We start from the raw sequence: 12,245 nt of genomic DNA, 5'->3' as shown, positions 1-12,245 counted from the left end.
ATCACTTCCCACGATGTGAGTGAGGTGATCATGGAGGGCAGAGGAACGTGAGCCTCTGGAGCCGGCTGTGGAGCCGCCTGCCAGAGATGCTGGAAACTCTTAAGCGCAGGCCAGGATAAGGACTGCTTTAAAAGAAGGCTGGAGCACAGCTTTGCTGGGAGTGGCCATGCATGCCCTAATCCCAGTACTCTCGGTGGGGGAGAAAAGAATAGTCTCTAAACCTACTAACCAACTAGACAGCAATCTTTCCATCTAATTTTTATAAATGGTTCCTAAAGGCACTCAGTTTTTTTTCTTTGAGGTATAACACATAGAAAGTATACTAATCTTAAATGTAGAATTTGGGTTTTTGGTGTTTCTTTCCGTTTTTTTTTTTTTTTTTTTTTTTTTGATCTCTCTGTGTAGCCCTGGCTGTCCTAAAACTCTTGCTGTAGACCAGGCTGGCCTTGAACTCATAGAGATCCACCTGCCTCTGCCTCCCAAGTGCTGGGATTAAAGACATGTGCTACCACCACCACCTGGCTTAGTTATTCTTGATATATGCATGCATCTATAAAACCATAACCCAGGCCAAACTAGACAGCATTTCCAGCATCCAACATCTGTGTATACTTTCCTTGAGGTTAATATAAACCTGACCTTTCACATGCTGGTCTACTTTTGTTTCCTTTGGAACTTAAGATGACGAGGCAGTCCCCACTCACTCGCTGATATGCAGGCTGTTCTCACTTTCCCACTGTTCTGGATAAACTGCTGCGAACATTGCTGTTGGCTGTGCAGGAGAATGGTCCTTGCCCTTTTCAGTACACACCCAAGGAAAGGAAATGCAGGCCTTACAGTGAGCGCTGCCAAACTGATTCCCAGTATGGAGAACCTTTATAACCCCAAAGGTTTTCAGGCATGAACAAACGGGATGCCCAATCAATACCTTTTCCTGTAATTTAGTATTTGCATTTTCTAATTCCATTTTCATATTTGATACTTCATCTGTCTTCTTGGACACACTGCCTCTGAGTCTATCAATGGTTTCTTGGTGCTCCTTCAGATCCATGTGAGCAATTCTTAGTTTCTCTTGCTTTTCCAGATCCTTTTAAAACAGGAACATATCTTAACATTAAATAGCATTTTCAGAAATAAGTGTTTATCCGTGGACAGTTCTGTGGGTCTGTTTCCCCGTCCTTCTTTTACATAGGTTCCAGAGAAGGAACTCAGATCGTCAGGCTAGTACAGCAAATGCTTTACCCAGTGAACCAAAATGGGGGGCAGAGGGGCGGGGGAGAGGCTCTCACTACTTAATATTCTTTACTGTTAGAAATCCACAGACCTTTTCCTGATTGGGACATTGAGACCAACCGACTTGCACAGAATATTGGCATATTGCTTGTATTTGCCGGTTTCTTCCTAAGACACCTTTAGGTTGTTTCTTTCCTATTTTTATCACAAACTGTGATAGCAAAGCAGCACTGGGAACCACTTGTACATATGTTTATGTATATGCTCATCTGCACATACACTTCTTTAACAACAGGATCAGTATATAGCTAGGTTAAAAACTCCACTAAGAAACGCAGAATGCAAACAGTTCAGGAACACAAACCACCTGCCATTCCTGTCGGAATGAAGGACTCAATGCCGACCTGCCCCTGCTAGGGCAGGATAGAACTTACACTTGCTTCCATTTGTTGAAGACTTTTCTTCAGTTGGTCTCGCTCTACTCTGAGGGCTTCATCCATAATTTTGAGGTCATCATTTTCCTTGGTGACAATTCTTATTTCTTCAAGGTTTTCATAAACTTGCTGAGTCAACTTTAACTTCTCTATTTCTATGTTCTCCAGAGTTGAGCTCTGGGATCCTAGCTGCTTCTTCAATTGCTCCATCTGATCCATCCTTTCCCCGAGCTCAGCTTGTACCTGAGAAAGTTGACGTGCTTTTTCCTGGAGTTCTTGGCTCTTAAGACAACCATATAATAAGTTAGAGCACTGAACGTATGAGCAAAAATCCCCAAACAACAGTCTTAAAATTCAATCAGCAAATCATGGGCCTCAAATTTAGACAGGTTCACAGTTTACACAGAGGATCTGACTCCAGTTCCCGTCTATCCAGATTAAAAATCCGCATGCTTCTAGAACAGCATGCGTGTGTACCAAGTCCCCTTGGATACATGATAGTTCATCTACCTTATCAGACACACTCTCCCTGAGCTTGCTGATAGTCTCCTGGTGCTCTTGCAGGTGCACACGAGCAACTCTCAGCTCCTCTTCTTTTTCCAGACCCTTAATTATTAGGAAAAGAAAGAAGACATTGAAGAAAAACAGTTCAGACGGAAGCTATACAAAAGATCAAAGTTCTCTTGTCCTCTCTCACTGTTCCCCTCCTGGCACGCACGTTCTCTCTCTCTCTCTCTCTCTCTCTCTCTCTCTCTCTCTCTCTCTCTCTCTCTCTCTCTCTCTCTCTCTCTCTCTCTCTCTCTCCCTCTAAGTAATAAATGTCCAGTTCTATGCCTGCAAAAAAAAAAGTTCTCTTGTCCTCTCAGGCCTCCCAGTCCTCACTCTTGAGCTGCTCCGGGACGTGATTACATATTCTAGATGAAGCACTGTTAGCTCACCTTTCCCCAGGAGGATACTACAGACACAGTGCCAGTCTACTTTGTTAGCTAAGGTACAGCACTCCGTGATCCAGATACGCTGTGTGTCTTGTACCAGTCCCCTATTAATGGAGAGTGTGAATCTGCTGTCTTTGCAGGACCGTGCAAGTGTAAAATGCTACAACTAGATTCGGGACAAATTGCACACTTGCCCAGTGTCATTTGCACGTTAAGCTGCATGATGGTGGAGAAATGGCAACTCACTCTAGTTACTGTCTCTTTAAGGTTCTCCTCCAGCTGGTCTCTCTCTACGGTGAGGCGCTCTTCCATACTCCTAAGCTCATCTCTTTCTTTTGTTACAGATCCCATTTCGTCAAGGGTTGCATGAAGCCTCTGAGTCAAGGTTACATTCTGCATTTCCACCCTCTCCAGAGCTGCGTTCTGGGCGTTCAGCTGCTTGGTCAAGCATTCCACTTCATGTCCGCTTCCTTGAGTCTCACTGACCGTCTTCATCGCTAGGCATTCATGCTCTCTGTCCTCAAGTTCTTGGAGCTGAGAAAATAAGTTAGGTCTCAGGTCCACAGAAATGGGTTTTGCTTGTTTTTAAGAGAAAGGAAGACGTTTTCCTAAATCAAGGCAGATACTTTTACATTTAGTCTAATGATGCTGTGCTTTCTTTGACGAGATGGGAGGGAACAAATAACTAAGTACACGTCCTTTTCCACTTAACAAGGAAGCCCTTCTTCCTGAAAGTCAGCATCTGCCTTTCCCAAATCCAAGTACCTGCTGCTTGATCCACTTCCCCTTGAAACATCACGCGAACTAGTAATTTCTATATCATCACTCAGATGACTACTACAGTTTTAGCTTCCCCTTCATCATTACGGAAAAATTAATAAAACTTAGCGGGTGACGTCACAATCATCTTAGTCCTCATTTTGTTTTCCCCAAATTAGCAGACTCACCTTAGCACCAATTTCTTTCATGGCTTCTCTCTGCTGTTCGCTTTCCACACGAAGAGCCTCCTGTGCTCTCTTCAGCTCATCTCTTTCCTTGGTTAGAGTCCTCACTTCCTCCTGACTTCCTTCTAGCTCTGCAGTCAGCTGGAGCCTGTCACTCTCCAGCCTCTGCAGTGCTGAGTCCTTGGCGAGGAGAAGCGCCTTGACTTCGTCTAGCTCATTCATTTTCGCTTGCGCCTCATTAGTTTCTTTTATATTTAGTTGTTCCTGTTTCTCACAGAGTTCTTGAACCTTTAAACAACAATGAAATAAGTTATCAGCACAAAATATACAGGCAGGCACATGTGCACGCACGCACGCACAAAACACACACACATGAGTCTCTTCCTCCTATTTTAAGGAAAAAATACAGAACAGATTCCAAAATAAATGAGTATGTAAGCAGTAGTCTTTAGGTTAGCAATCCCCTTCCGATCCCCTCCCCCTCCCCCCGCTTCTCTCCCTCAGTTTACCTTTCTCTCTAGTTCATCAGTGGTCGACTCTAGCTGTGCACGGATACCCGACAGCTCGGTCTCCTTCTGGGAGAGGCCCGCCCTTAGCGTGTCATTTGTTTTCTCTTGCTCTTCCAGGCAACAACGAGCAACGTTAAGCTCCTCTTCAGTTTCTAGATGCTTTAATATTAGAGAAAATTCCAAGAAATTTATGGAAATCTAACCATTATAGTATAACTAACTCCATTCTGAAAAGCTTTGCTTATAAAGCTCTTGAGAAATATAGAGAAAGAGGAAACTCTCTTTGAGTTGTAACATCTCTGAGATGTTGTGACGGCTCGTGCTCTGCCGGGGAACTGGCTACAGGTACAGTAGACGCCCTTTCTCCTCCGACCAGTACAGCACAATAACCCCCAGGTGTGGCAGTAGCAAGTATACATTGTTGGTAACCAGCAGTTCTCTAACTAGATTTAAGACCTGCTCAACAAGAAAGAAATCATACCTGGTGCTGGAAACCAAGCCAACTATTCGGTGTTAGGGAAGTCATGGATTTTGGAGGATCTATAAACACCTTTTTACTAAGCTAGCACAGCCCCGGCTACATTCCTAATACTTGTCCGTTCACAACTCGAGCATCTCTGCCGCTCCTCTCAGTGACCTGGAGCCGACTCTGCGCTGCTCTTCAGCTGGCCACCTCCCCCCACTCCATAGTCCTTTCCCTGCCCTTTCCTTCCACATCCAAGAACTGGTCTTGTCTGTGAGAGCTTCCTGTATCTTCAGGGAATTACAAGACAATACATTTGATATATAAAGATAATTATAAAGAAAAGAAATTAGGCATTTTCTTTTATAATAGAGAGAGTATCCAATGGCTGCTTATTTAGAGTAAGTTTTCCACATTCTTCCACTCTCCAGACAGTTTTATTTGAGGGCTCACTACATTGTCAAGTATCCTATTAGACAAGGCTACAGATAAAACAGTGAGTTCTTTCTTTCTTTCTATGATTTCTGCCAGAATCACACTTTAGGGGGAAAAGACAGACACTATGACAAATTTCACCAAACAGAAGAGATGAGCTACTCAGGGCATTACTGTCAGGCACACTTATCATCATGGGTGACTGGAAAGGCTTTCTAGGGAGATCACTAACAAGTCCTGAGGAGAACAGAAGGGCACAGGGCATCAGGGAAAGTGAGGCTGCAGCAAGGTTAGATACTGGCAGTGTCTGTGGTCCTGGGCCTCATGAGCCATGAGTGGAGTCTAGTTTTTAAAAAGTAACACTAAAGAGTGAACACATTCAAGAACACAGCACTTTGTCTCAGAATGGGAACTGTATTAGACATGTGTAAGAATGAACGTAAGCACCCACACGGAGGCTCATCACTTTCTTGAGCATCAGTCATGCATGTGGTAAACAGATGTATAAATAGGCAAAACACACAGACACATAAAATAATAAAAATCTAAAACAAAATGAATATAGGGAGAAACAAAGAAATAATGGTGATTCTGTATAAGGGTATTGGTAATGTGGATTAAAAAAATGGAGGGTTTTAACACACAGCATACCTTTGATAAAAAAACACTGTTTATAAAGTCTACCTGTTCATGTAACACACGTACATGCACACACATGCATGCATGCACACGCAAGCACACACATGCAAGAACACACCCCAGTACGGTTTGGACACTGGACTGCAGTGAGTGAACAGGAAGACACAGCAAGAGCAGGGATGATTTCCAGGTTTCCAACCAAAGCAAAGAAGAAGACAGAAATGCCTTCTAGGAGAAAAGGTTTTCTGGCAATTTAATACAGGACCTCACCCACTTGTCTCAGACTCCCAGAGTGAGGAGATTACATACAGTTCTATCACCAGATATAGTGTGGAGGCGTGGACTCAAAGAAAGAAAGAAAATATTCTCTTTTCTGTTATTAAAGCATTGATTCTTCTAAGTCAATTTTGAATACTCAAGAACAAAGATGTTCGGACAGTTTCAACTATTTCCTTACATTCAGGAACAATTTTTAATTATCCTGCTTCCTATCATTACATGATTAGAACCATCTGCAGAGAGTTAGCACTGAGATTTTTAAATGTGACACAAGCAACCCTTTTATAAAACACTAGTTAAGAAGGAAGAAAGAAGCTCATTTATCTAAACATAGTGGTACACATGCCTGTGTCCTAGAACTTGGGAAAGGGAGGCAAGAGAAATATGAATTCAAGGCCAAGTCTGGTTACATGAGACTATCTCAACACAAAACAAAACACTCACTTTAGCCAAAGTTTTTCTGGCATCTTCTTTCAGCTGGGCACATTCGACACGAAGTGTTTCTAGCATCATTTTCAAGTCGTCCCTCTCTTCAGCGAGACATCTGATCTCTTTCTGACTTTCTTGAAGCTTCTCAGTCAGCCCAAGCCTCTCTATGCTTTCTGGTGGCTCTGAACCAGTTGTTCTGGAGTGTTCTTCCAATGGCTCCAGTTCATCCACTTTTCCTGGAATCTCCTTGACTTCGTTCAAAATAGGAAGGAGCTCTTGTTCTCGAAGCTCTGGGATCTTGTGATATTATTCATAAAGCGCAGTGTTACTAACTAGAGATTACATTTCTTTTTTTAAATAGAAAAGATCAGGAAATTTTACCCAGCAATGAATATGACCTTGAATATTAGAGTCTCCCTTAGGGCAACAAGTCTCTGTTATACACTCTCTCTTTCAATCCATCTGGATTCTATATGATGTCTACTGCCAGTCTGTCATGCTTCCTTTTTTGCTTCCAAAGTGAACCAATCTGCATATATTATCATCACACTCTTAATTCAGTCAGTTACAGGCTTAGTTTCTAGACTTGTTCTCAAATTATAAGCAAAAAAGGAAATTGTCTTAGGTGTTTATAAATATTCCAGTAAACGTATAGTCCCCATCTTTTGTTGAATCCAAATGCTATCTCCCAAGTTTTCTGTTGTGCACACAGACTTCCTATTCACACCAATCGCTAGTGGAACGATGCACTTTGCTTATCATATTCCCGCAGGCACCACGTTAGAACTGAGGAACTGTCACGTGTCACACACTGACAAAAAGACCTGCTTTATTACACAGTACTTCCAGTGCTTGGCAAAGAGCAGACTGCCCAGTTATCCCATTGCCATCTTTCCATAACAGTTACAGTTATTGATGGTGTCTCATTCATTTATCAGCTTTTTCCTTCTACTACAAACCAATCAGGATTTTGTCCCTCCGTCACCGTTTCCTTCTCTTCTCTTTCCTTCTTTAGACAGGGTCTTACATAGGCTATCCATTCTTGACCTCTCTGTGGAGTGCGGAGTACAGGATGGTCTTAACTCCTGATTCTCCTGCTCCACCCCCAAGTGCTGAGTCAGGTATGCACCAACATACCTGACTTTCCCCTTTATATCTGAAACCCATGTTATGTCTACTCCAGTACACAGTCAACAAATTCTTAGCCAATGGATACATTATAACTATCTACTTATTTTCCTTAAAAGGAGGAAGAAAGAAGTGGCCGAGGACATGAGGAAAAAATGACATACCTTTTCTTGCGATTTGATATTGGATTTTTCTGTGTCCTGAGCGCTTGCTCCCTGAGCTTCTTTCTCAGAAATGCTTCTTAGCTCGTCAGTGATTTCTTGGTGCTCTTTCAGATGTGTGTGAGCAATGCTTAGTCCTTCTGTTTGTAGGCCCTTAGGAAGGGAAATGTAAAGAATTTTACAGCCCTTGCTCAACACCGCCTCCCTCTTCCCAGCTGACTAGCTTTCCAAAGAAATATTTAGCAGATAGAGAAAAGGCTACAGTATTACTTACTGTAGCTTTGATTTCTCTTGCATATTCTGCAAGCTGTCTTCTTTCTATTTCAAATGATTCCTGCAATTCCTTTAGATCATTTCTTTCTTTGGTTAGAGATTTCAACTTCTCACAGTTTTCCTGAAGTTTCTGAGACAACTCAAGTCTCTCTGTTTCCATGCGCTCCAACGCCAGTCCTTGGCTCCTGAGCTGGTCCTTTAGACTCTCCACTTCAGTCAGCCTTTCCTGCATCTTACTCACATCTTCCTCTGCACTGACAAGGAGTTGCTGCTTTTCTTGCAGTTTCTGGTTCTTATGAGGGACAATTTTTTATAATTATCATATTGCTGATACTTTGCTAAATTTTTATGTAGTACCATTAACAGAGCATTGTCTACACAAAGCAAACAGACAAGCACCATTAAGAGTGAACTAGCCCTCTAGACATGTTTATGGTTGGTTAAACAATTCAGGACTATTCAGAATGTGAACTTGATTGGAAACAGGACTTTTAAAGATATAACTAACTGTAAGCCTTGAGATTAGATCTTTTGGACTACAGTGATCCTTCAAATCAATGGCGGAGAAGGACACAGAGAAACCAGGAAGAGCAGGCTACGAGAAAACAGCACCAGAGACTGGAGTGGTGCAGTCCCAGGGCAGCTGGGAGATATCAGATACTAGGAAGAAGCACAAAAGAACTCTTCACTGAGCCACCAACAGGAACACCACTGGCCCTTTAACTCTTAAAGGATCGAGAACGGTGACAGTGCCTGCCCGCAGAGGCTCGGCCTCTAATCCCAGCACTGTGGAGGCTGAGGCCGGTGGGTCTCTACAGAGTGAGTTCAAGGGCAGAGAGAGAGAGAGAGAGAGAGAGAGAGAGAGAGAGAGAGAGAGAGAGAGAGAGAGAGAGAGAGAGAGAAAACACTGATATATTGAATGTCTGGTCTTGTAGGCCACTTTATGGTAATTCTGGTATTACCTTGGAAACTTACATAGGTTGATCAAGGTAGCAAGATATAGATTCCAAATAACCATAATTCCCTATGATATAAATATTATACACATATCATCTGTTTCTTTAGAGACAGTCTCATTCTGTAGCCCAGGCTGGCTGAGAACACTCTAGGAAGTCCAGGCTGGTATCAGATTGACAGTAGCCCCCTTGCCTCGGCCCCCAAACTGCGGGACAGCTGTGAGTGACCATACCTAGTTTCCCATTGTCTTTTACTTTTAACAAGATGTTTACAGAATGGCCCAAAGAAACTCAGAAGCATCAACTATTATCAGCTGCTGATTTCACTTCTTTGAGGAGTTTTTTAAAAAAAAAAAAACCACAAGATTTTAAAGTAAATTCAATTATATAAAAGGGATTGGGATTTTAAAAAGATAGAAAGAACGCTACCCAGAACATGGCACGAACTACAGCATGCCACCCAGCAGTGGCATCGCTCTCCTAACAGAAGGAACCTGCAGAGTCGCTCAGTAGCTGGTCATGGTCTCAGGCCTCACACGACTCACTTCTCTTTTACCAGGGAGGCAGAGACCTGTCAGCATCCAAGATGGCGATTGTGAGCAGCCTTACAATTCAAAGAAACGCCAACACGACTCCATATGGGAGGAACTTTTATTTGATGACTAATATTTCTCAAGTACTCAGAGTGTGTAATCCATGGTAGTACTCTTTAATTTTGATAGATGACTATAATACATGATTAATTTAGACTGTATAAGGCTGCCTGACTCTCACCTAAAGATGTTATAATTATATAACCTATGCAAGGAATTAAGAATTTAATACAAATTGAAACTTCAAACTGTTAACATTGATACTTCTCCATTTTGGAGATATTCCCTATTCTTAATTTAAGACTAGAGTAAAAAGCATTTATTAGCAAAATGTCTGTGTGGTGGGGACAGTCAAGAAAACAATGTGGGAAGCGCACCTTTTCCTCTAACTCTTCTTCTACCTCTGCCAATCTCCCACACGCCCTGGAGAGCTCGTCGCTCTTCTTGGAGGCTTCGTCTTTTTCCCGTGCAGCTAACTCTTGTTGCCTTTTGAGTTCATCTCTAAGAATTCTTAATTCCTCCTGGTTTTCAATAGTCTAGAGTTTAAAAAATGTTCTAGATTAGAATTTATAATATTTGCTCATCTCTATGAAATCAGGAAAACTCAGAAATTACTTTTGACTCAAAATGAAGAAATCAAAGTGATACCGCATAGACAAAGACAACTCTAAAGTGGTCAGTCTGCTTTCAGTAGCCGAAAAGACTAAACCCACATTGTTTTTCTTATGTTTTTTATGGCTTTGGATTCAAGTACTGATCAATGATCAGTCAATTCACAATGGCTCCCATCCTTTGCTGGCAGGATGTGGAACTAATCCATTATGAAGATCACACAACAGCAGAGTTGAATACGAAGGTCACCGAAACATAACAAGTCAGAGAAAGAATACACTTTGTGTTTGCATGCTAATTTTCATTTAGTTTGTTTATAAAACAGACGAAACAATTCTAAATACAGAAAATTAAAGCAGCACAAATCATAGGTTCTAGGGGATCCACAGTGAATTTCCTAAATCATTAATTTCAACCCATACAAAAACCTTATAACAGATAAAAATAACCTAGCCAGGGATTACTGCCAAGCATGAATGACTTAAAGCAAAATTAAAAGTTACAATAGCAAAAGAGAAACATCTAAGAACCAATTTAACAAAAATACCCGCAAACTACAACACAACATTAAGAGAATATATTACTAAGGATATTCAATGGCTAATTAGTTTATGAAAAAGGTTCAACATCTTTTGTTGCTAGGGAACAGTAAAGTAAGATAGGTATATTTGAAAAAGAATGGCTAAAATTGAAAGCACAAATAAATATAAAATATTGGTAAAGGGGAATATGGAGCCACCAGAATTCTGTTTATTTGTTGATGGGAATGTAAAATGGCAGAGCTGATCTGAAAATCAATCTGGAAAATTATTACCAAGTTAACACATAACACCCAGGGGCTCTATATAGGCAGAGACATTTGTCAAAAGTCATCCAACCTACACTTCCATGACATATCTCCTGCATATAGATTATACCCAAATAAAGTTAATAATATCAAAATAAACAGATAAAATGTATAACCACCTGTAGAGAGCCAGATCTTACCATTTCGATATTTTCCTTCAGGTCCATTTTCAATTGCTCCTTTTCTGCAATAAGACTTTCCACTGTTTGTTGGAGTCCACTATTCTCCTGCATTAAAGAATGTATTTTCCTCTGTTCATCCGTTACCCCATTATCGTTACCACCTGAAACCAATGTTTGGGCATTTCCAGCCAGTAGATTCTGTTCTTCATCTATGCCATCAACCTAAAATATGAATACATTAAAGAAGAGTTTAGGTAGTTAACAACTACCTTAATATTAGTAAAGTACCCACTTATATTCTGTATCAAGTGCTAGCCTCATATCTCCTCGACAGGAGCTAGGCACTATTTCTATCCCTGTTTGGTAATTAGGGAACTCAAATTTACACAAGACCATGAGAGAGCATACAGCCAGCTGTGGACACAAGTGGTCAGGCTCCAGCACTGGTATTCTTAGACCTGTTCACTGATAAGAGCCACCTAGGTAGCTGTACACATTGTAATTTTCATGCACAATACGTTAACCTGACTCTGTGGATATTCACTTACTCAAACTGATTAGACAATCAAGATATGCCTTCCTGCCTACATATCTTCCTTAAATATTTTCTAAGTTATACAATTGTAGCATTTTGGTTTTTCTTTGTTTTTTGATTTTTTTGTTACAAAAAGAATGAATACTGACGACTTTATGGCTTCCCTGAGTTCTGCTGGTTACAGTTGGAATAAGAAAACAGACTTTGTCCCTGGTCAGTGGGCTGGTCCTGGACTAAATGAAAAGGAAAGGGGGCGGAGCTGCAGCATCCACCCCTCCACTTCCTGACTGGGAGCAGGATGACTCGAGCCTCACATCTCTGCTGCCCTGAGTTCCCGGCGGCGCATTAGACCTTTTACACCGGGAGGCCAAGCAATTTTCACTTAATTGCTTTTGTCAGATATTTTGTCACAGCAACAAGAAAGCAACCTAAGGAATACAAGAACTTTGGTGACACCATGATTCCTTAGGCAGGTATGCCAGTGGTGGGGAAATAGCTCATGGGGTTATGCTTTATGCCTCACAGAGGAGTGGCCTGGCACCATCGTGAAGGAAAATCTATTGCTAAGAAATAGCCTTGAGGAAAAAGTCCAGGCTCCCAGTAGTTTTACCAGACTCTTCACGATCTTGTCCCTGTCCAAAACATGTGTCACCTAGTCTCAAATTCTGTCTTCCTATCCACTAAGAGGTTTTAAAAAGCTTGATGTTATCTGTCATAC

At 41.5% G+C, this 12,245-nt stretch overlaps 1 protein-coding gene across 2 annotated transcripts in view; it reads right to left on the bottom strand.

Moving 5' to 3' along the window:
- Positions 1-12,245, bottom strand: part of Cenpe (centromere protein E) — a 57,069-nt gene that overhangs the window by 21,957 nt on the left and 22,867 nt on the right. Inside the window, exons 25-35 of one of the 2 annotated variants that reach the window (XM_038311468.1) lie at positions 11,011-11,214; positions 9,789-9,947; positions 7,864-8,154; positions 7,593-7,742; positions 6,316-6,588; positions 4,056-4,214; positions 3,550-3,834; positions 2,849-3,136; positions 2,119-2,273; positions 1,668-1,953; positions 929-1,087 (exon numbers count right to left, since the gene is read on the bottom strand). In XM_038311468.1, the coding sequence (XP_038167396.1) occupies positions 929-1,087; positions 1,668-1,953; positions 2,119-2,273; positions 2,849-3,136; positions 3,550-3,834; positions 4,056-4,214; positions 6,316-6,588; positions 7,593-7,742; positions 7,864-8,154; positions 9,789-9,947; positions 11,011-11,214 (2,409 nt within the window). Of the gene's footprint in view, positions 1-928; positions 1,092-1,667; positions 1,954-2,118; positions 2,274-2,848; positions 3,137-3,549; positions 3,835-4,055; positions 4,215-6,315; positions 6,598-7,592; positions 7,743-7,863; positions 8,155-9,788; positions 9,948-11,010; positions 11,215-12,245 lie in introns of both variants that reach the window. The other variant, XM_038311470.1, reaches the window with a different exon arrangement.

The sequence above is a fragment of the Arvicola amphibius genome, chromosome 14, assembly GCF_903992535.2.
Source record: "Arvicola amphibius chromosome 14, mArvAmp1.2, whole genome shotgun sequence".
Taxonomy (NCBI): Eukaryota; Metazoa; Chordata; class Mammalia; order Rodentia; family Cricetidae; genus Arvicola; species Arvicola amphibius.
Note: the sequence above shows the minus strand (reverse complement) of the source record. Positions and strands in the feature narration are given on the sequence as shown.